The 24489-nt window shown below is 43.7% G+C and overlaps 1 protein-coding gene across 1 annotated transcript in view; it reads right to left on the bottom strand.

Annotated features, from left to right (window-relative positions):
• LOC105094536 (contactin-associated protein-like 3) overlaps positions 1-24489 on the bottom strand; it is a 148672-nt gene that overhangs the window by 111956 nt on the left and 12227 nt on the right. Inside the window, exon 3 of the mRNA XM_064482454.1 lies at positions 13959-14152. Within this exon, the coding sequence (XP_064338524.1) occupies positions 13959-14152 (194 nt within the window). The remainder of the gene's footprint in view (positions 1-13958; positions 14153-24489) is intronic.

Below are 24489 nucleotides of genomic sequence, written 5' to 3'. Positions count from 1 at the left end.
AACATTTATCTAGAGAAGATGCACATAAGCACATAAAAAGATGTTCAAGATCGGGAGTCATTAGGGAAATGCAAATCAAAACCACAATGAGATACCACTTCCCACCCTTCGGGATGGCTATTTTTATTTCCTCCCAGTAGAAAACAGCATGTATTGGCAACGATGTAGTGGAGCCCTTGTGCACTGCTGTGGGGGAGGTGAAGCAGTACAGCCCTGTGCAAGACAGATATGGCGGTTCTTCCAAAAATTAAACGTAGAATTACCATATTGAGACAGGAGGGAAGGCGGCAGGGCAACCACTGAAGGACTGACACAGCAACTGAGGACAGGACGAGCTGGTTGGAACCAAGATGGCGGAGGATTCTACTTCCGGTGGACCTTGAGCCCCGTGGCACAGCCTCAGGTGCCATGACAGTGCCCAGGCTGACCATAAAAAGTCCAAAAGTGAGCGGGGCCCAATTCCTGGAAATCCCCGCCCCCTCCCCAGCATAGTTGGAACCATCCTCCTACTCATTAGGACATGAAATCATCAAGCCCATAAAAACTAACAACCCCACACCTCGTGGTCGCTCTCTCTCTCTCTCGCCTTCAGAGATGGCGCGAACTCTGTCTATGGAGTGTGTAGCTACTTTTACTTTAAACCAAACAGCCCACACCTCTCAGCCTCTCCCTTCCTCTCGCCTTTTGAGATGAGCCGCTCTCTGCCTGTGTGATGCGTGTATGTCCTAAGCTGCTTTCCCTTCTGAGCGAGATGGACTACACCCAGTCTATGGAGCGTGTATCTCTCTAAATGAACTCGCTTTCGCTTCACTACACCTTGCTCTTGAACTCTTTCCTGCACAAGGCAAGTGCCTATTCTCCGGCAGCAATATGATCGAGCAATTCCACTTTGGGGTGTACACCCCAAAAAGCTGAAAGCAGGGTTCTCAAGGAGATATTTGCACACCCATGTTCACAGCAACATCAACCACCACAGCCAAAAGCTGGAATCAATCCAAATATCTGCCAACAGATGAATGGATAAATAAAATGTGATACACACATACAGTGGAATATTATTCAGCCTTAAAGTGAAGGGAATTCTGGCACATGCCACACGCAGACAAACCTTGAAGGCATTACATTAAGTGAAACAAGCAAGTTACAAAAAGACAAAAAGTGCATGAGTCTACTTATATGAGGCCTCAAGCGTAGACCAATTTATACGGACAGAAAGTAGAGTGGTGACTGCCGGGGTCTGGAGAAAGGCAGGAGTGGGGAGTTCGTTTTTAACAGGCAGCAATTTTCAATTTGGAAAGATGAAAAAAAGTTCTGAAGACCAGTGGCAGTGGCGATCTTAACACAGCAACGTGAATGTACTTAATGTCACTTAAAATCAGTTAAAATGGTAAATTATATGTTATGTCCATTTTACCGCCATAAAACAATTTAAGCAAAATAAACGGTGCATTTTCATTAATGTGAATGTCATCACTGAGACCCAGACGGATTTGTGACGCAGTGAGAAACACGGAGTTTCCTGCCTATCAATTCCCTGGGGTCACGGGAAGCTCCGCTCGTCTCAGCCAAGGGGTGCAGATTCCCTGGGCACACTGGGTGTCTGCCCCCAACCCCATCCCCATCCCCAGGTTCAGATCAATGACACAAAACCCGCTTCCCATTACACCTCATTTGGAGTCACACGGTGGTGGGACACATGGCACAATTTCTCTCCCCTTGCCGGGGATGTGTTCACCATCACTTCACGCAGTGAGAGTCTCAAAATGCCCACTCTCTTATCCAGCTGCTGCCGGTGGTAACATCTTTTTATCTTAAGGTCATGAGCTCTGGATCATTAATCCAAATAAAGAGCCGAAAGCCGCAAAGTTCCACACCCACAATTCAATCAAGGAAAAGCCTAGGGTCCAGGTCCTCCCACCCTTACGATGGGGATGGCCGTATCACTCAGCTATGATCAGCCAGCTTCTAGCCTCCAGAATTACGACAGAATAAACGTCTGTTGTTTTAAGCTGCCCGTTTTCTGGTACTTCGCTACAGCAGCCCGGCAAAACAAATAGAGGAATAGACTTAATTCCTTTCCATTGAAAGGTTCCCTGTGGGGGTCGGACAGGCAGGTTTTTCAAAAGACCCTGGATATCACTGTTATCCCTTAAATAATTAATGCATTTATTCCATCTAAGGATAGAAAACTTACTGGCAATGTAATTCACTGACCATGTCACCTATCTTATCACTGGGGAATGGGCGAGTGAAAACGTATTACCACAGTCATTCTGCATTCCGTTCTAAGGATATTCTTTGGTAACTCTCGAATTTTCTTACAATATATGGGAGCTTTTCCCATGTCGGAATTTTCCCTCAGCGGGAACTTTAGCTAATAAACTGCCTGCTGTAACCTACACAAGAGCTCCCCGGGGATCTCTTTCCTACGCGCATGTGATTTTTTTTTCTCTTCTCTCTCTTCTAAAAAAGAAGGATATTGAAATCGTTAAAATGTTCAAAGGAGTGAAAGGAAGAGAAGCTAATCAGGCTGAATGATTAAGAACATTAGAAAACACAAAAGAGAAGACAGGAGTTCAAGTGCAAATAAAGTCCATCTGCCTAACGTACACCAAGCGTGATTTACTTTGAACTTCTCTCTCTTGGTCGTGGGTGTAGTCATGAGGCTGAGTCCTGGTGTAGCCACTGCCTGCCCTTCCTCCTTCTTGCTCACAGCTCCTTGCAGAAAAGTGCCCTGACTTTCAACTCTTTTCCAAAACAGCTCCTCCATAGCTTTTAACTAATCTCTCCTCAAGGACAAAGTGAACGGCAAATGATGCCAATAAAATAAACGGAGAGTTTTCCAAGCTCAGCCCAGGGGGATCGGGAACGTGACAGGACGAGGGGCCACGTGCTTCAGGTCTGGACCTGACCCTACAGGTGTTCACACGCACTCCTGTCCATGTATACAGACCTCTGTAATGGAATCCCAGAGACAGCTTGTCCTCTCGTATGTAAGAAGAAAGTCACTTGAAAAGGTTTTCCTTGAGTTCAAAATAGTATTTATTTTTATCTAGATCATCTACAAGCCTGTATTAGGAATACATTCACTGTGGAAATGACTTGGAATCTATTGACATGAAGGAAACGCAAGTCTAAATTCTCACTTGAGCTGAAAATCTCAAAAAAGTAATGAGCATATTTTTAGATGTTTTATGTTTAATCAAAAGGCAATATAAACGATATGGCTTCTAGCAATTAGCATACAGATCTTATATTTGACATAATTTATGCCAAGGGTTTAATTTGAGGGGAAAGACCAGCATAAAAGCATCGCAAAGGAGAAAAGACTGTGACTGAACGTGTTCCAAATACCAGCGTGGAGGAATTGAGCATCACGTAATTCATGGTCATCCAGAAAGACATCTGGGCAATGGTACCATTCTGGAAGCTGTTCACGTGGCAGAGACATGGCTTAGTGAGTACTGGGTCAGTTCCCCACCCCATGGGCCTCCCTAGGTACTGCAGGTGATGGAAAGGGTCCAGGATGGCCGATGCTGCCCACAGTGGGCTGCTTTAGAGGATCAGAACACCGAGCCTGGGGGAGTCACTGCTCTTACAGTGAGAAGAGGCAGACCTGCTCCTTGCCTGGGGAAGCTGGTCCCTCATTTCTCCGGATAGCTGTTTCACAAACACATTCTGAGAATGGCCTCGTTAAAGTGCAGCCAGAGCCTTACATTCTTAGCCCGCCCGGCAAGAGCACACAGGGTCGCTTAGGGTCCATGCGGACTGCGTCTCCCCAAACATCTCGGGGATATTTCAGTGGGGAAGGAATGAAAACACTGTTTAGGTGAGAACACAGAGAAATTGGAACCCTTGTGGAAATGCAAAATGATGCAGCCACTATAAAAAGACAATAGGAAGGTTCCTCCAAAAAGAAAAAATAGAATTACCCTACACTCCAGCACTTCCACTTCTGGGCAATGTCCAAAAGAACTGAAAGCAGGGTCTTGAAGAGATACTTGTATACCCATGCTTATCACAGCCTTATCCACAAAGCCCAAGAGATGCAAACAAGCCAAGTGTCCATAGACGGATGAACAGCACTGAAGTGGGCATAACAAAACACTGCAGACTGGGTGGCTTACAAACAACAGAAGTTCACTACTCTCAGTTCTGGAGGCTGAGAGTCTGAGCTCAGGGTACCACTAAGGGTGGATGAGAGCCTCTTCCGGGTCTCAGACTTTTATTGTATCCTTGAATGGTGGGAGGGGGTAGGGGTCTCTCTGGAGCCTCTTTGTAAGTCACTAAGCCCTTTCCTAGTGGAAGACTTAGGCACGTCCCCAAAACCCCACTTACTAATACTGTCACCTTAAGGAGTTAGGGTTTCAACATACGAATTCTGGCAGGATGCAAACATTCAGACCACAGTGATAGACAATCTGGCATACACCACAATGGAATATTATGCAGCCTTAAAAAGCACTCTGTCATGCGCTACAATATGGAAAAATCTCAAGGACATTACACTAGGTGAAGTAAACCCATCACAAAAAAAGACAAAGACTGTATGATTCCACTCAGGGGAAATATCTAAAGTAGTCAAAATCACTGAAGCAGATAGTAGAGAGGTGGTTGCCAAGGGCTGGAGGGAAGATGGGGAGGGAAATTTGTACCTGTGGGTTTAAAGTTTCAGTTTCATCAGATGAGAAAGTTCTAGAGATCAATAATGTGAATATATCTAACGCTACTGAACTGTACACTTAAAGATGGTAAGGATGTTAAATTTAATGGGTTTTTTTAACCACAATTTAAAACTATTTTCTATTTCCTTTAAGTTTTTTCTTTGATCGTTCAAAACTTGGTATTTCATTGACTAGCAATACATGCATGTAGTTTCAAAACAGCACTCATTGGGTATTCATTGCATATCTTTACCCAGAGTGAGAAATACTATTAATAATTTATTGTGTAGCCTTCCAGAAATACTCTCTGTATTTGCATGCACGTATATTTATACATCCATCTTTGAAATCTATAATGGAAGCACAGTATTTCACTTTTCCTTGCTGCAAAAAAAAAAAAAAAAAAAAAAACAAAGGTTTCTTAAAGCTCATTATCAATAAATGTACTGGATAATGTTGTACCCGTGAAACACGTTTTAAGCCAGTGTTACCTCAAATTCATTAAGTAATTAATTAACCTTACTGTTTTCAAAGGAATGAATTCCCTAAGTTACCATAATGTTATTTATGTGTTTATCTAGTGACAGAAAACTGCCTCACGACTTGTACACAAGGCATTTCATTTTCCCACACGCACTTTCTGTGCACCTCTGAGCGCTCCTGTGAGACTCAGTCCTAACTGTTCCCTGGTGTGGACAATATACTGAGGGGACTTAAAACCATCACTCCCTTTGGATTATCATCTTCAGAGCTCTGTATAATGGGTACTTTTGAACAGTTTTACTTAGTTTTACAGAAATCATCCTTCAAGGGCTCCTGCCATTCTACGCCCCTACCAGCACTGTCTCAGAGGACCTGATTGCCAACCTGCTTCGTCATCTTATTCATCCCCAACGTGGATCCCCTGCACCATGGCCAGGTGATTTGAGATCACTGGGGTTCGAATCCTTGTGGTGTTACTAACTCGCTCTGTGATTTGAGGATCCTGAATTTGACCTCTTCAGTGCCTCAGTGTCCCTATCTGTAAACTGGGCTCCTGTGAGGATGTGTTTAATAAATATGTATAAAGCACCTGAAATAGTGTCTGGAACTCACTAAGTACTCAGTACGGGTTAACACTTCTTATTGGTTTCATATTTTTCTTGAAATTGATTCTCTTTTCAGCCTTAGTTTTATACTGAGTGATATGTAATGATACCACAGATCAGATGTGCAGTATTTACACTTGACTCTGAAAGACAGCAAATCAAATGCTTACATTTCAAATGAAAAGAAAGGAAGTTGTTCTAGGACCCAATTTGAAAAGTACCACCCTAAGCAAGAGTATTAGCAAATATTTTGTGGAGTTCAAGCCTGAGAGGTTACACTGTATCACACTGATGCTGCAGTTTGCGTTTCTTCATACCGGATCCCTACCTCACAACTTAAATGGACACACAATGGACTAACCAAGGGCAAGCAACCTCAGCCCAGAACCAGCTGGCTCTGTGGCTTTGTAAATAAAGTTTTATCGGAACACTGCCACGCTCGTTCATTTACATATTGCCTGTGGCTACTTTCACACAGCAGTGTAGTTGGGTAGTCACAACAGAGACTATGTGGTCTGCAAAACCAAAAGAAAAAATTAGCATCTGTCCCTTCACAAGGAAAGTTGGCTGCTCCCTGGTCTAAACCAGTATTTCTCTCAGTCTGAGACCTTTAAACATGCTTGCCTGGCATTCAGCTTCCCAACTGCCACCCTAAACTTACTGCCCTGAAAGCTTGAGGTTTGCTGATGAGAAATTTTCATCATCTCGGAGTTTTCAGTCTGTGAATATTAACATTTAAAAAAAGACCACTGAAAGCCTGTCATCCTCTTTTGCAAAAATTTAAAATTTCATTGTTACTTTTGTCTATACGTATTTATAAAATGTGGTCTATATCAAAGGTAGAAAATTGTGCTGCCTGCCAGCGGCCTGGATTGCATAGTGCATCAACCATGGGAGCTAGCAAGAACTGTGAACACAGCAAACGTCAAACACACTCCACCTCTACTGCGGGCCGCTTCCTCAAGATCCCAATTAGTTTGGTACCAAGCCACTTGAGTGTTTAATGTCAAAATTATGGGCCCAGGAAATCATTCATGAATAGCCCAAAGTATACATCATGTGTGTGCATTCTGTATATTTTTATCTTGTGTGGAATTTGTAGAATTTGCAGAGTCTGACTGTCATCCTGTGTGAGACCCACTATTAATACGACATCCTGTGGCACCGTGCTGCCTGAATTGCAATCACTAGGAAGAATTTCCATGAAATCCTGGTGAAATGCTCCCTGAGCCGCCCTGCTTTCCACCTTCTGGGAACTTGGCTCAGCCACATTCCCTTCCAGGAATGTGCTGCCTGCCGGAGCACCTTCTTGTGAAGAATTTAATTTTCCATCATTTACTTTTCTTGCTTAAAACCAAAAGAATCTTTATTTTTGTGCTCTCCCAAATGAATTTTAAAATTCCTACTTTTAAAGCTATTTCTCCCACAACTCTGCCATCCTCAATTCATATTAGTTTAAGATTTACCTTTTTTCATAAAATATATCCTAATTTCCATGTACCTCTAATAACACCACTTCAGCGCATGAAAAATTGCACTATATGAAAAGTAAAATTGCAATTTGTAACATGTCTCAAGACTTGCTATTTATCTTGCTCCGTATTTAAAATTCTACTTGCCACCACATCTCTCCCTCCCAACCTGGTAATAACACGTGGCAATGCAAAGGAGCAAAATCGTTACTTTTGCAAAACAATAAAGTAGGTACAGAGGATATAGAAATCAACAAGGCACCTGACTCCAGACGATGTAAAATAGGCAAGCAGGTGAATAAACACAGTATAAGAGAATATGTGAGAAATGACAATGAAACGTCCCAGGAGTCGGAAAAGAAGGGAGTGTCTAACCAATTTCAGTACAAAGGGGATTTGAGTGACGTTTTTCTGGTTGGAGAGGACAGTAATTGACAAATGGAAGGATGTTCTACACCTGCCGAAAGCAGCCAGCTCTGGCAAGAGGGACCCATCAGTGACCTTGTGGTCACTGCTCAGAAAGCTCATTCACTTCTCTACCTCAACCTCTACAGCTCGTTTGAGAGTTTTCAACAGATCAAACCCAGCGTTTCTCTCTACGGTCACTGAGACCTGCCATGAAGGGCAAACGGGACCCTCTCTCTCTCTGTCTCTCTCGGGTTCAGTCGGGCATCACCCTCGTACAGCTCTGTGGGGAAGACGTGCTAAACCTCTTGCTACACTTGGATTTGGCACCGAAAGCCTCCCCATCCCCCGAGCAGCATCACATGGTTGGCTGAGCTTTAACTTAACTATCCATCTGGTTTGAGGTCTGTTTGAGAATAGCAACTTTTCCCTTATTCAATCTAACAACTCTTTATTGAGAAACTGTAACAGCCTGGCCCTCTGGCAAGATCAGCCCCTGACCTAGTGGCTCTCGGAGCACAAGACTGGGAGACGTGTACGGAAAATCCAATTGCGGTTCACGATGGTAAGTGTAATCAACAAGACTGTCCGTGGTACAGAGTCACTGCCTCGGGGATCAATGCACTAGACGTGATGAGGTAGATGGTAAGGAGGAAAGGACTGTGACCCTGACAAGGCCAGGTCCATAGAAGGGTTCAACACAGAATCATTGAAGTGTTGCTCCCATTCTGCTCAAAACCAACCAGCCTCAGAGCCAAACTTGGTATCTCTGGGAGCCTGGAGTTGGCACAAGCCTGGGACAGCCAAGGCCAACCCTGTAGACCACACAGACCCCTCTTTGCAACCTCCTACACGATGTGGGGCTTGGCCCTGTTGAGTCAACTCATTGGCAATAAATGGATTAACCTATGAAATAAACTAACACGTCTAAATGACTGAGTAGGAATCTCTGTCCAGCAAATTTCCGTTCTTCCCACCCGCCCCCAACAGAGCTGCATACTTAGCCGACTGTCTGCTTCCTTACGTATAAACCCTCTTCCTTATCTCTGATTCCAGTTTTTCTTATGATTTGACACTGTTCTTACATCTCTTTATTTTGAAACTCCATGTGGCCACATGAAGTATATATACCAAGTAATCATAGTTCTTTTAAACCTGAATCCTATATTCTTTATTATATTTTTTGATTAGTCAATATTTCAAACATCGCCCCCAAAACAGATACACAGGTACCTACAATCTAGATTTAACAAGGTAAGTATTTTACCATTTGTGCGTCGGCTCGTTCTTTCTCTTAAATAAATGAAGCAGTGCAGAGATGACAAACAGCCCCCACCCCACCCCTCAGGCTTTCACAACCTCCCTGTCTTTTCTTCTACGCTGCCTCTTTGGGGTCACCTTTGTTGCTCCCTTGAAGCACTGTGAGATTGTCATGTCTCTTTCACTACAATATTAATTAGCCTCATTAATTAGTCTGCTTGGTGTTCTAGGTTGGAAATTATCCAAAGAAGAACAAAGTTTCAAATGACTTGCTGTGTCTGTTTTATTCTCATTTAAGGACCTGCTGGTACATAATTTTTCAAGATTTCAATAAAAGAAATCTATTAAATAATACTAGAACTTCTGGTTATTTTGAATAATTTCTTTTCTTATTTTTCTCAGATATATTTTACCAGTCTTTTCTTAGCAGAATGCCTTTTTCGCACAAAGGACCTGCATAGGAGGGAAGAAAATCCACTTACATCCTAAGTTGGCAATGCATTCTGAATAACAACTCCCATCTTAAATTCATAAGAAATGGAACCTCTGAATTAGCGTTCTGATGAGTTTTTAACGTAAAGGATAAACCCCTAATGAATGCAGAGTGTACAGATTCAGGAAATATGATAGTTCTCGAAACCAGGAACATCGTTAACCACTTGATTGTTATTTATTGATAACAATGAGAAAACACCGGGCTTCACCCCCTTAGGCTGGTGACCATCAGGAAGAATGAGGGTGTCCTGCAGTGAAAGGGCACTGGAGCCAGCTTCCTCGGGCCTGTTACAGAGAGGGTCACCTGCCCAGGGTAGCACATGGGATGGGTAAGCATGGTCCTTGAGCAGGGAGCAAGGTCCCCTCTGATCCCGGCATCCAGAGGACAGTCAAGGCACAGAACAATTTCCCCCGCAAATGGGACTCGGGTTTCTCAGTCAGTGCTTCTCACAATCTAACCTGCACTGAAATCACCTGCGAATCTTGTTAAAAGGTAGATTCTATCCCGCAGGCTGGAGCAGTGGGTGAGACTCCATATTCCTACCAGCATCCCTGATGCTGCTGCTGGTCCACGGGCCGCACGCTGAGTTGCAGGACACGCAGAAACCTCGGTCCTTTTGTCGCTGGATGTTCGGTTCTTGTCTCGCACAGGAAAGAATTCAAGAGCGAGCCACAGCACAGCCCAAGTAGATTTACTCAGGGAGATACACAAACTCCACAGACAGAGGGCGGGGCCCCCTCAGAAGGCCAGAGAGGTGGCCCCAGGACGCAGGGTTGTTCGCTTTAAAAGCTGGGTAAGTTCACAGGCTAACAAGTGGGAGGATAATTCCAGCTGTCTGGGGGAAGGGGTGGGGATTTCCAGGAATTGGGCCCCTACTCATTTTCTGGTGCTTTATGGCAAGCCTGGGAGCTGCCATGGCTCCTGTGGGTGTGCCATTTAACAGCTACCGTATTAAAGAGACTCAAGGCCCACCAGAAGCTAAAATGTTTTGCCACCTTGGGCCTAGCTGGTTCTAACCAGCTCATGTCGTATCCTCGTATCCTGACGTCATTCTGTTAATGGTTGTGCCCTGCCCCCTTCCCTCCTGTCTCACCTTCGTTTGTAGAAAAAAAGGAAAGGAGAGGAATAGAAAGAGAAGATGCATAAGAGGAAGGCAGAGAAACAGAACAGAAAGCAAAAGATCACGGAGAGAGGAAGAGAGAAAGACAAGGAACGGAAATTTGGTAACGTGGCACTCGCAGCACCCCTCGCTTCTAAGCCTAGCGTAGGGTGACTGGGCGCTGTCCTGATCAGGTCAGCTCTTCCTCTGACCACAGGCCATGAGATCCCAGGTAGAACCAGGCAAGTCAGAGGGCTTCCCCAGATTTCTGAGCCAGCACAGGGAAACGAATGCCAGAAGCCCATCCACGGAAGGCCCGGGGCAGGGCTGCCGCTCAGCGACAGTCATGCCACAGACCCAGCTTCTCACAGTGTGGTCAGATTCCCAAATTACCTGGACTGATGTGAGCTAATTTTCTATCATTTGTACCACTACTGACAGAAGGGAGAAATGTTTTAAATGGAGAGAGAAGAGAAATGAGGAGAAAAATATTTAATGACAGATGAAAGATAAAGTCAGATAAGGAAAGGAGAGAGGAGAAGAAGGAGGAATCATCTAAGGAGACGAGAGTGAAACCAAAGTAAAATATAAGGAAAGATGCCCAGGGGTCACAGAAGGAAAGGTCCCCGTGGTCAAGCAGGGACCCAGTGGTCACTGGGCCAGACAGACCTCGACATGGGACGTCGTCACAGTGAACGCTAGTAACCGTGGTCGCCTGAGAGGAGCGGTGGGGCTCAGCCTGGCTTTCACAGTCAGCCCCCTGTTCCCAGACAACAGCAATGAGGAGGGGGGAGAGACGGGGTCGGGGCTGGCAGGTGATCTGAGAAGACTATCTGGCCAAGATCTGCGACAAGCAGGGCCCCAAGAGGACCGAATGGGTACCCAGGAGGGCGGCGGTGGAGGAGCGGGAGCCCCGATGCCCACCTACAATACTGCCAGAGCTCCAAGCTCCCCCCACAGACCTCTCCTGCCCCCAAGGATGCTCACAGACCCCAGGCTCAGAGCAAGGTGGTGATTGGAGCCCACACTGGTCCAGAGGCCCCAAGGCGAGCTCAGAGCTCACATCAGCTTGTATGTAAGAATTCCAGTTCGCAAGGGCTGCCTCATGAAATTCTTGAAATGGGTCCAAACGTCACGGCATATCAATGTAAGTGCTTGCTGGTTTATTCTCAGGGAAAGAGTAGAAAATGAACATTCGGGAAGGCTGCCAGCGATCACTGATCGGCTGCACTGCTCACCTCAATGCTGTTCTAGGTTCCTCAGCAGGACTCTGGCCAGTTTCTGCTCTAGTTGAGCGAGGCCTTTCTGTCATTTAAGACGCAATTCTACATTTCCACTTAAATAAAATCCTTTGGGAATAAGTCTCCCAATTCTGAGTATTTCTTGAATTTATTGGGTTATTTTCAACTCTAAATCCAGTTCAGCCATGGAAACAGTCCCTCATCAAGAATCTAGATGAACGTTCTAGATGAAGAGGAAATCAGAAAGATCTGAACGTCAGAGGGGCTCACCCTGCAGTTGCCAGAGGAGGGCACACAGAGAGCAGGAGGCATACGGGAAACCTCAAGGAGCAAACACCGCCCCCAGCTGGCGGCCCACCTGCAATCAGTGTCTCAGTCCTACACCCACCAGGAAGTAAGCGAGCGTGCGTGCAGAAGAGCCAGCGTCCAGTCCCGGCTGCCGCCCTCCAGAAGGTCCACTTGCAAGACTGGCCCTTTCCCAAGACCCTAACGCTCAAGGCGGCTCACGGTGCCTAATGTTTGTTCAAACAGTGTGGTTTATACTCAACACCTGCCTTCCTGTCAGGAGTCTGGAATTTTTTAAAACTTTTTATTCAAGTGTCATTGATCTACAACGTTAATTTCAGCTGTGCAGCAAAGTGATCAGTTATGCATGTACATGCATGTGTATTTTTTCTTTTCAGCTTCTTTTCCATCATGTGTTATTAGAATTAGCACAATGCTAATACCGCCTTCTGATCATACACATGGCAACCGACTGGAAACTGCCAGCCAGCCCTAAAAACATTCATCAATTCCCTTGTATTTCCTTTTTTTAACTGGTGTTAGATAACTAACTAGTTCTTCTTGATTTAACTTACATCAACATTTATTGACAAACTAACAAAAAGCTCCAGAGGTTAAAAAAAAAATTAAGTAGACCACAATCTATTAAGTTATAATAAGTAACAGAGTATTCAAATGAGGGCAAATTGTTACCCAGTGAGTCTTACCATTTAGTTACCGGTTAGCTTTGCTGGCAAGCTGTGTGCTGAGACATAAGAGCTCTTTAGCTGCAACTCTGCCTTTTACTATGACAATTAAGACAAAAATCTTTTTAAGTTACACAATGTTCTTGGCCTCAGTTAAATGTTAGATACACTGTACATATTTTAATTGTGGTAAAATATGCGTAGCAAAGTTTAGCACTTCAGTCATTTTGGGGTAACTTTTAAAATGTTTTTTCCCTTAATTTTTCATTTATTATTATTTTTGGAGGCAAGGTAATTATTGATTTATTTTTCTTAATGGGGATACTGAGGATTGAACCCAAAACCTTATGCATGCTAGGCAGACACTCTACCACTGAGCCGTACCCGCCCCCCCTTAGCCATTTTTAAGTGTACATTTCTGTGACATTAACATTCACATTACTGTGCAACCATCAGTACATCCATCTCCAGAACTTTTTCATCCTCTCAAACTGAAACTCTATCCCCATTAAACACCAACAGTCCGTTCCTCCCTTCCCCCAGCTCCTGGCAACCATCTAAATTATCTAATAATAAGGAAAAAAGGTAATTTCTTCTCCACCTGACATATCTTCTCCAGAACACACCCTTCTCTTCGTTGCCCCGTCAGCCAGTTACAAACCCTGCACAGATCTACACAACACTCTACTTTCAGAGCTGCTCATTCTGAGCAGACTATGACTTAAAGATCTGAAAAGCTACAGGTGTAATATATTACATGGATTTTCATATTCAGAAAGTTAACCAAGCAAAACTTAATTCCTCTAAAACAAGCATGGATATGTAATCAGAGGTAGAAACCATGTCACTGGTATAAAATAATTTAAAGCAGTGATGCTTCCAAAGAGTCCTAGAGCTCTACTGCACATGAATTACGGGGGGCCATGTGGTACCCAACTTCCTGTTGGAGCAGGAACTCGGCACATCTCTCAACAAGTCCTCCAGATGGAGACTCTCCTTTACACGTTTTTTTAAATGTTCAAGGTTTTTCAGAACTAGGTTGTATGCGACTTACTCTGTAGACTTGACACTATAAAGGAATAATGGGAAGACATCTTCAATATTTCACATGATACGACTGTTTTACTTTCCCTTCTTTCATAAATTACACATGGACAGTGTTCTGAAATGTCACATGTGCTTTATACTTATGTGGAAACGTTTTCAAGAAATTCAGGCATATGTCACATCCTAACAGACTGTTTTTCAATAAATGAACCTACCCAGGTGCTTTCTTCTCGCCGATACTGCTTCCAGTTCCTCCCGCCATCACTGAACATCAGGAGGTAGCTGGTCACCCAGTCAGAGCTCCCGTATCCTCCCTGAGTGGCCACAGCTGTGACCTCCATTCTCTCTCCAAGGTCAATCTGCAGCCACTGGTATTTATTTGACACAAGTGGAGACCAGCCACCGGCTCCTTTTCATGGGAATAGAAACGAGAAAAATGGTAAAGAAAGAGAAATCTTTGAAATCTACATTAACCTGTAAGAATGGAATCATAAATAAAATTTATAAAAATCATAATTTCAAATTCTGTATTATATAATCCCTCATAATTATACACACACACAAACACGAAATAAAAACACAGGTTAAGTATAAATGGATGATGCCTGTATTAACTGTTTTGTTTTTTAGCTCATAATCCATGACTGTCTGGTGTTCGGGGGTCCCATGACGTAAAAGTGCAACAGGTGGACAACTGAACAGCATGCCATCCCATCAGTGCTTGGAACTAGTGTCTTTATTGGCTTTAATGCATGACTCTCTCTTTGCTGGACATAAATGAAAATATTCAGGTCATGGTAGAACTAGAAAACCTTAACCATGGATCCGCAGCATGAGGAAGTACAGTGCTGAATGCTGAGATAACTAAAAGTATTATGGCATAGTCCTATACCCACACTGCTTGCAGACTCGTAAGAGAAGCAGACATTTCAAAGAATAACTTGAAATGCAATACGGAAAGAGTGAAGGTGAAGATGATTTCTGTGCAGGGAGGGAGAGTTCTGACAGGGCAGTAGGGAGGGTGAGAGAGAACCCAGAGGAAGTGAATGATAAGGGGCTTCTCAGGTATTCAAGACACGTGGTACAAAGTAGAAATTACTGTGCTGTGTTTTCTCCAGTGCCTGTGAGAAACAGAAGAATTAGGGATACCTGAGAATGTATTATTGAATATTTTATTCTTCCAGTTTAATAGAAACATGAGTTTTGAATTCGGATTTAGATGTCATATTGTATTTTCTGAATTTAAATTATTAAGCAATATAAAAATTGGGAAAGAGTTTGAAATGCATTCTGGAACCGATATTTTGCCAGATACTCACATCTAGAAAACTCAATGTCATGTAAACAATCCTCTGTATGAAGAAACTAGCTTTTAAAATTTTTTCCCCATTGTTCTGACAGCTAATTTGAGACTCTCGTAATAAGGTCTGCCACTTTAGGCAACATTTATTATCTTATTAGGAGTTATTACCGACATCCACACCCTCTTAACTAAGGCTGTTAGGACCAAGTACATGTCAGGAGATGTGACATGGTTACAAGATAGCTCAGGGGGAAACGGAAGTTGAGGGGCACTTACATTGGAATGTGGAGATGTCACCAGCAGGTGGGCATGTCTGTTGCTTCACTGCGTCATCCATTAACTGCGCTACGTGTATAAACTTGAGTAGAATCTAAGCTTACAGATTCTTTAAAACCCATATTCTTTCTAAGATTTCCTCAGTTCCTGCAGTAAATCTTTGTTCAGATATTCCAAATTTTCCTCTCAGTGCATCACAAGCACAATGTCATTTCCTTTGATCCAGAATCTTAAAAATGCTGCAATTTTGGTTGCTCTGTAGTGCACTTTTTACCTTTTTACTTTGAAATAATTTCAGATTTACAACAGAGTTGCAGAGACGGCAGAGAGAATGCCTGTCTACTTTTTCACCCAGTGTCTCTTACTGTTTGTATCTGGCATTTTCATGGTACTTTTATCAAAACTAAGATATTAACACTAGTACAATGCTAACAAAACGACAAACTTCACTTCAATGTCTCCAGTTTTTCCACTAACTCCTTTTCCTGTTCCAGGATCCCACACTGGATTTAGCCACCGTGTCTCCTTAGTGGCCTCCATTATGTGACAGTTTCTCAGTCTTTCTTTGTCTTATTTAACAACAAGATCAGCCATCACCCAGCACCTTCCTGTTCTTCTACTGTTTGTGCAAAGGTCCTGCCGAACGTTTGATGAATGAGAAGTCCTTCTGGGTTCTAGCTGGGAGTTAACTCATGGCCCTAAGTAACATTACTCTGCAACTGTCTGTAATTGTACAATCATTGCCAAAAGAGGTCAAAAATTAGGTGTTGGCATTTAGCTGATCATTTTAACTTAGAGGTGCTACATTTGAAATTTTATATGGGTCAGTTTTAATTTCTGAGAAACAGCTATATGTCCTGTCTTCTGACTCATATTCGTATCAAAGTTCTAAAGATTGTACTGATGGCAACATTTATTTTTACATTTCACAATCTTCCTCTGCCACTTTTAACCTCCCTTGAAGCCAGGAGGGGATCATTAACACGGTTACTGCATGTACAGAAGCACAACAGAGTAAAAAGTGTCAGCGTGGTGTCCTGGGACCAGCCTCTCCCACCCATGCAGCTCCGTCTCTGTCAACCAGCCTTTAACATCTGCAGGTAATGGACCTTGAACATTTCACTTCCTTACCTGCGGTGAGGAGGTGCTACTGGTATGCAAATTACACGATTTGATTAAGTAGCTACTCTGATAAGGTAATGAAACTTCAGAATCCCCTGTGCTACGGGGCAATTCACTTCAGCAGCGTAACAGAGCCACGGGGTGATCCCCAGATCCCTGCGGGGTGATGATGTGAGTGACTGCGCATTCGCTGGGGCACGGGGTCCACTGGGGCGGATGCGTCTTTCTCTAATGACTGGGGAGAGTGGGAAATACACAAACGTAATCTGAGGACTGTTAGGGAGCACGAAGCAGTCCTACTGACCAGGAAGGGGAGATCACTGTTCTGTGATGGAAAACACAATGAAATACGCTAAAGCAATGTTAGAAGGGGTGCCCCGGAGCGCAGACACCCCACAAGCTGGCAGCGCAGAGCGACGGTTCTGAAACTGATCAGCCCGCGTTAAGTGCTGCAGATCTTCGGTGAGCTCCACGTGGGAACCAACACCCCCGACGCAGAGCCCGGGATGTGTAATTACTGCTCTGGAGTCAGCAATGCTTAACCCCAAAGAAGGCACTTGCCTCCCCACTTCCATGCTGCCCACACCACAGATGGCCTTTCTCCACTGTCACCTTCTTCTCTCTGACCTCAGCCCCTTAGCAGGATAAAGTGTGACAATTTATACAAAGGAAAACATGTCCAGAGGGTCCAACTTGGACAGAATAAGGTCCCTGAGCTTCCAGCACTGAACGTAAAGCATCCCTCCCACTTCTAAGCAAAGTGTGATGGGTACCCTTAGGGCTGCAGTGAGAATTCAGCAAGAAGATGCATTAAGCACCTAGTACTTCCCTCCCATACACGGTTGGGACTGAATGCAAGTTTGTGGTTCACATGCCTGATGCACAGTGAGGATGAAATGTCAGACTTTGAAACAGAGAAAGATTAATTGCAGGGCTGAGCTAGGAGAACGGGTGGCTCGTGTTCAAAAACAACCCTGAACTCCTGAAATGGTTTCAACAAAGCATTTTTAAAGGGCAGGTGGAGGGGGGGGCGTCCCAGAGTCTGTGATCAGCTGTGCCCAATTCTGTGTTTGGTTGATGGTGATCAATCCTTTGGCACCGGAAGGTCTGGGGGCTACGTGCTCATGATCGTCAAATAGTTCATTTCTTCCAATCCAGCAAGTGGGACAGATGTCAGAGTCTCTGCTTTGCAGACAAGGGGAAAAACTCATTTTAGGTTCTGAGGGGATGTTTTATTAAAGCATAGCTCCGTTTTCATTCTCTACCCCAAGAACATATCCCTGTGGTTGATCAGTTATTCAGCACTGTCTGCTTATCAATAACCAAACTGTCTTCAGTATTGATATCTTGGCAGCTATATTGGAAGACTTCTGTCTCTAGTCACTCCTGTATGATCGCTTTTCCGACCTGAGGCTGACTTAGGCACAGGCAGGGACACTTCCTTGGGGAGAGGAAAGGTTGAACAGGATACTGTCAGCTGGGGCTTTAATTACTCTGGCCACAGATCATGATGACAATGACCACTGCTTCTGGGGGCCAGCGGGCGTGCACTGCCACAGGGTCAGCTGTGTGCAAAGAGGGACATTATCCAGAAAGTCAGCTTATGCCTTTTTCAAGTTTCAACAAGATCCAGAGCCCAAAGATACCCAAGGGAGCAAAGGCAAGCAGGTTAATTTGAAGCAAACAGACCCACCCATCTCCAGGGCATCTACATGTCAAGTAAATAAATGGCTACATTGAAATCATCACCAAGGGAAGTTTCCGTCCAAGATCTTTATGACATTGTCTCAAAAGGATCTCATCAAGCTATGTGTGTTCCTTCCCCACTTAAATGAGTTTTAATTCACAGAAGACTCATTACAGATTCCGGGCGGGGCTGGATGAGTGGGGAGATGGCAAGAGAAGCAAGTGTCCACCATTCTTTCTCCCTGAAAGGCGATAGGTGCTCCTGGGAAAGAGGGACCAGCGGGCGGGCGGGCGCCATGGATGCTCCCTGACCACGCAGCTCAGGGACCTCTGGGCTTTACAAGCATACCCCCTGGCCTACATTGCTGAGGGCAATTCAGGATTTGTTCCAGCTCTAATTTCTTAAGAATCAATTCCAACAATCTACACAGACCACCTCCGGCTATCAGGATATAGGAAATGCAGAAATCCTGCCCCTGCCGAGGTAAGCTCTGATTCTCTTTCTGCCACGCTTCCTGAAATCTGCTAGCATCCTGAGCGGGAGAGAACAGGCAGTTTTCCCAAAAGTATACCCAGAAGGGAAAAAAAAAAAAATCACACCCAGCTGCTTTTTCAATTGTAAACCAGACCCCTGTACTAAATGCAGACATACCTTATAACGGCTTTGTAAACAGATAATTCAAATTTAAATTAAAAATAAGTGTATGCTGGTTAATTACATGTTAGTAACACGGAGGGGGAAAAAAGCACAGTGTGACTGTTCACACATGACTCCCTGACGTTGTGTGTGCAGTGCTCCGGCATTTAACATTCATTGCTGCAGCTTTTTTTGCATAAAATAAACAAAAATCCATGGCTACCGTATAAATCCGCTCTGCTTCCCTCGTATACACTCCTGATCAGGTTTTAAAAGAACACACAACAGAGAGGCATTTAGATCTGAGTTGATCTTGGGGTTTTTCCTTCTTCTTTGTTTGAAGTTTTGCATTGACAAGACTATAAGGCAATTTTGCTAATTTCCCCCTTAGAAATAAAACAAGAACTGCCCAGTAAGCCCATAAACAATCTGAACATGTAGTTGCCCACGTCACTCATGACTGAATAAAATGTGTGACTGGGCTCATTCGTTCATATCCCGTGAAAGCTTCGTGTTTACGAGAGGTGCAGCTCTGAGATCTGGTCTACTTCCATAAGAGCATCATGGTGCATCTTTCGGGGCCCCCAGAACAGATGATACAGTTTCAGAGCATCCTTGAGGCCAGTCGGAACAGCTGCATCTCCCGCAGATGTGGAGACACCAGTGGGAGGTCCAGGGTGCCCAGAAGGGCAGGAGACCAGGCGCTCTGCTCCACTGCCCCCACCACCGCCCACCGACATGCCGCGGCTGTTCTGAAGGCGATGGCTCCTTTTTCTTTTTCATTAAATACAGTGTAGGTTCACATCAGGAAATGCAAGGGTGAGATGCTCAGAAACAGAACCATGAGAAGGAAACTATCCATCCATACTTGACTGCTCACTTAGTCAAAAGCCTCTAGGCGGGGAAAAAAATTCCACTGACGGCAAAGCTTACGTTTTCTTTAAGGATGTTATGTAGCTGAACTCACGACAATTTGTAAGTACACTGTGAGAGCCATGACTGAAAAGAATTACGTACAGACAACCTGTTACACAAAACAGAGCAGTATAATGTGAACGCAAAAGGGCTGAGGTCTAAATGTCACAAAATATAAATACTGCTGACAGAGGAGCATCTTGAGGGGGAGGGAGGGACATGCCTCCCCAGCAAAGTACAGCCTTATTACCTCTCAGAGCCAAGTCTGCTCCACTGGATTTCCTTGGAGAAACACGGCAACGAGGGCAGAGTCCACTGCAAGGATCACAAGACAGAAGAAGAGGAAGCCCCTAATATACCTTCCTCCAATCAGCTCTTAGGCCAGGGAACTCCTCCTTAACGTCCAGAGCAAAGGTGGAGCAGCTGACCACAGGGCCACCGGAGCTATTCCCTTAGCGTCTGTCACTGGCCGTGGTCTTCCTGGACCAGTATCTGGGCCACAAGGTAAACCAGCAGGTCGGGACTCCTGCGTGCTTTGATTTTAACACAGGATCCACGCATCATTAGTGAGCCCAGGTGCTTCATAAGCAGTTCCTAATTGAACCTCACCCCTGTGGCAGGATTGAAGGTCACCTCCCTTGTTACATCTTTCATCAGTGGCCCTGAACAGGGAAAAAGGAATATCTCTAGAAGAGGAAACGAAATTGCATTGGGTGGGTAAACCTGGAAAGCAGTCGGAGGTGATGGGACAAAAGCCATCTCCTTAGGGATACCAATATTATTATTTAAAAGTTAAGTAAATCATGGTGTGTGTCCACCATACTTCTGTTAAAGAAATAACTTTCATGAACATTTTTGTAAATTATGTGTGATACAAAAGTGAATTATTTTGGAAAGGGACAGGGTAGAATTTGCTAGGCAACTATTTTAGAATTTGGGTAGTGCTTAGAAGGGCTTCCCCGTACCTTTGGGGAAGTTGCCAAGTATGCCATAGGCAATACTAACTCCTGGAAAAATACTATGGCAAAATTGTGGCCGCCATGAGGTCCTTATTATGCAGATTAGAAACATGGAAACTTTGAAAAGATAGACTGCTGGGTTTTTTCATTCCTTTCCTCCAGTAAATCCTGTGAGCCAGTGATCATTACACCACTAAGCCCTAGAGAAGCAAGGGAGGGCAAAGACCAACTCAGAAAACAGGAAAACAGGACATGTGATGTCTCCCTGTTTGGCAGGAAGAGATGAGAACCAGGGGGACTGTGGGAAAGAGAGGACGTGGGGAGGAGTGCAGTCTTTCCCCCTTGGCATAGTGACCCAGAATTCCCCATGGTTCATCAAAAGGGGGCACAGCAGTCAGATGAGAGTCTAACTGGATGTGAACAAAAGGTCACCTTGGCAACGGCAAAGTAAACCTATAACCAAGGATGCTCAGGCTGGAAACCCAATGAGACTCAGGGTCAAGTTTCAGGGAGGCAAGAAGTGACATGGACAGATTCTGAAAGGGACGATGACCTGTTCCCTGAAAACATGGCCTTCCCAAGAGGTACTTCCGCCTCAGGCTTCAGGAGCCGGTGCCAAGTGACCCTCAGAGTTACGAGCAGACAAACCACCCTCAGCGGATAGCAGGGAGCCCCTCACACGGTCCAGCTCCAGGAGGGCACGAGCCCATCGTGAACCCAAACACTGACTTGGAAGGAAGCAGAAACAAAGAAACCTGGGCCTCCCTGGAGGACTCACGCCTGTCCAAAAGAAGCTACTGAATCCACAAGAGACTGAGGATTGCCTTATTCTAGGGTTTTTATATCATTTGGGCTACTTGGTAGGGAAAAATGACTGACAACACAGAAAACACGTTTTTTTTTTTCTGGTTCATCTCAGCCAGTACATTACGCTCTATGGGGGGAACCTAGAGACTCCGGACCTCGAAAAGGACTGTGGGAGAATCAGAGCAGGTGGGTCCTGTGTGGTTCCATGTGGTGATTCTATGGCGGTGTCTGCACCAACCCCGGGATTTGGGGGTTTCTCCCCCCCATACTGCCGTCCTGCATTTTAGATGAGCTGTGGTTTAATAAAACTGCCTAGTCACCAAGACACGGCTCTGCGCTTTTATACCTGTGCATATTTTACATGATGTTATTACATTTGGCCTATACTCCACACTCAACACCCATAGTGTACCTGCAGGGCCATTTGTTTAAAAAAAAAAAATCAGAACAAAAAAATGGTGGCTTAAAAAGAGAATGCGTATTGGCCTTAATAGGTCTAAAAACTTTCAGGAAGGACAGAGAAACAGAACACAGACTCTGACACCCAGAGACAAAAGTTCCCCGGAACGTTCATACGTCTTTATAAAAATCTGGTTTGCAAGACCTTTAATTGCAATTTGAATTGCTCAGACTAGTATTTGCGAATACTGGCCAGTCCCATCAGGTCCCTAGCCTAGGAATGAAAGATAGGAATTTATAAAAACTATGATTTTATGAAAAAGTATGAGGAAAAAGCTTATTATTATAAGATCTGCATCAAACGTTTTTGAATATTCTGATTTATATCAGAAGTTGCATAGTTTTAAATATTTCAAGTGATCATTTACTCTTTCCATTTTTTTAATCATTTCTTTGTTTAAAACCAGTAAATTTTACATCATGTCCTATTTCGGATATTGCAGAGTCCAAATTATCAGAGGTTCCAAATTATAAGAAAACACTGATTATCTGATGGCCAGATCTAAGCACCTTTTTCTTAATCTGTAGTATTACCTTGTACTAGTAATTGTATATCTTCACTTGAGAAATAAACATCTTAATACTGAGAATAGTTTCTGAGATGCTCAGCCATTCATTGTACTGGGAGAACCAGACAGAATCTTTCCTGGCTCCACCAACAGGTGGAAGAAATATGATCCATGTCTCAGCCTGAAAAAAGGTGAAGAAGGACAAACGTCCAGCCAGTCCAGCTTGTTTCCTGTTTGCCACACACAGACAGTACTCTGAAATGTCATTTTTGATCAAGTTAAATTTAAGGCAATCTCATTTGTGCTGTCACCGGTGAGTGACTTCCCGCCTTTAGAGAGCGTGATTTTCAGCACCGGGTCATAAACGGAGTGGTCCTTCTCTCTGAGAATGATTGTTTACGCTGGCATTTTGGGGGAACAAAATATAGGCATGTAATGTGCATACATTTCTTCCTAATCAATTTCAAACAGCTTCCGGCCCACACATCTCACCACCACGCCTGCGCGTACATATCACGTGACAAAGAGAACAGCTACCAGGTGCTGGAAAGTAGCATCTGAAATGCTACTGCGCCGAGCTGATGAAAGGTCACTGACAGCAACAATCATCGTAAAAACAAAGGGCTATTTTCACACACAAAATGTAGAATCAAAGTCCAGAGCGGCTTACTGTAAGGCAGGTTTTTGGTTTGAGTTTTTTGTTTTTTGTTTTTTAACTTTTATCTGGATAAACTTGGAGTACAAAGTTTCTTTAGGAGATTTTTGAGAAGAAAAAAAATGAAGTCAATATTATAGCATGTTCTTATCTAGAATACACAGATTTCAACAATCTTGCTATTGTGTGAGAAATATTGGGCAACTGGTCATATCAGGAAATATCAATTTAATGCTGATTGAAACAAAATCAGCCAATACGAACAGTCAAACCCAATTTGACTGTAATGTTATAAAATTTCAAGAACTTTACATTTTTATCTAACAGCATCAATGTTCGTGAGCAGGTATATGAATAAACATTGTATGTGTCTGCGTTTTACCTCTGAAAATCTATCAGTTTTGAAAATTTTTACATTCTGGCCTTGCCAGCAATTTATGTTTCTCTGCATGAAAAAATAAAGTGAATGACATCACTGTGGACACTTTGCTAAATGTATTACCTGGAATTCAACCTCAGACTGCAAAATGGGAACGCTGGAGGAACTCAACTAGAGAGTTCAAAAATAAACTCCAGGAGCACTTGGTCCAATGTTGAGTGATGATACGAACGCGTGACTATCTTTACAATAACCGGCCTGTCCACTAGGGAGCTCACTTGACAAACAGGTGGTGACATACTCAGGATCATGATTTCGGAGCCCTGAGGCCCCATGCCTGTCCCTGGAAGCCCCTGGAACACCCCCAACTTCTCTGCTCATCCCTCTTCAGAGACCTCTTTCTTGCATTGCTTGTCAAGTCTTTTCTAAGAAATATTCTACTACTTTTCATTAATTAATAGGAGACAAATAAATACATAAATAAAAATGTGCAAGTAAAAAACAAATACATAAAATGGAAAAGGTGACATGTGCAATAAAGTCTAATTAATATTTGCTATGTGTTGGATCAGAAGTACTGTAAAGTCATAAAATGTCTTAAATTTTAAATTATATGGCTTTGGGAGTTTATACAGTGACTCAAATATATACACACACACACATGCAATCAAAAATTATCTCTATCAGGTAGGTGCAGTGATGGTTATTATGTGTGAAATTCTTGGTGGAAGTTGAGCTATTTGGGACATTTCTAATTCTTAATGACCATCTGGAAGCTCAATGACTTCTGGACAAAATAAGAAACTGGGGAGTTAAGACAAAATCACCTTCTTTAAAACCTCCAAATGTCATAACGTAGGCCAAAGGAATTTTAACCACATTGTCAGGCAGTCTAACATAATTTTCATCTCTAGGTCATACATGAGATACTCAAAAAAGCTAAAAATACTGCATATGAAGAATCATCACCATTTCACTCACCCACATTTTATACCATCCACATTTTACATCGCAATAAGCTAAACAAAAATGAATGCTC

The sequence above is a fragment of the Camelus dromedarius genome, chromosome 36, assembly GCF_036321535.1.
Source record: "Camelus dromedarius isolate mCamDro1 chromosome 36, mCamDro1.pat, whole genome shotgun sequence".
In the NCBI taxonomy this organism is placed as follows: Eukaryota; Metazoa; Chordata; class Mammalia; order Artiodactyla; family Camelidae; genus Camelus; species Camelus dromedarius.
The sequence above is the reverse complement of the archived record's forward strand: the minus strand, read 5'-3'. Positions and strand labels throughout refer to the sequence as shown.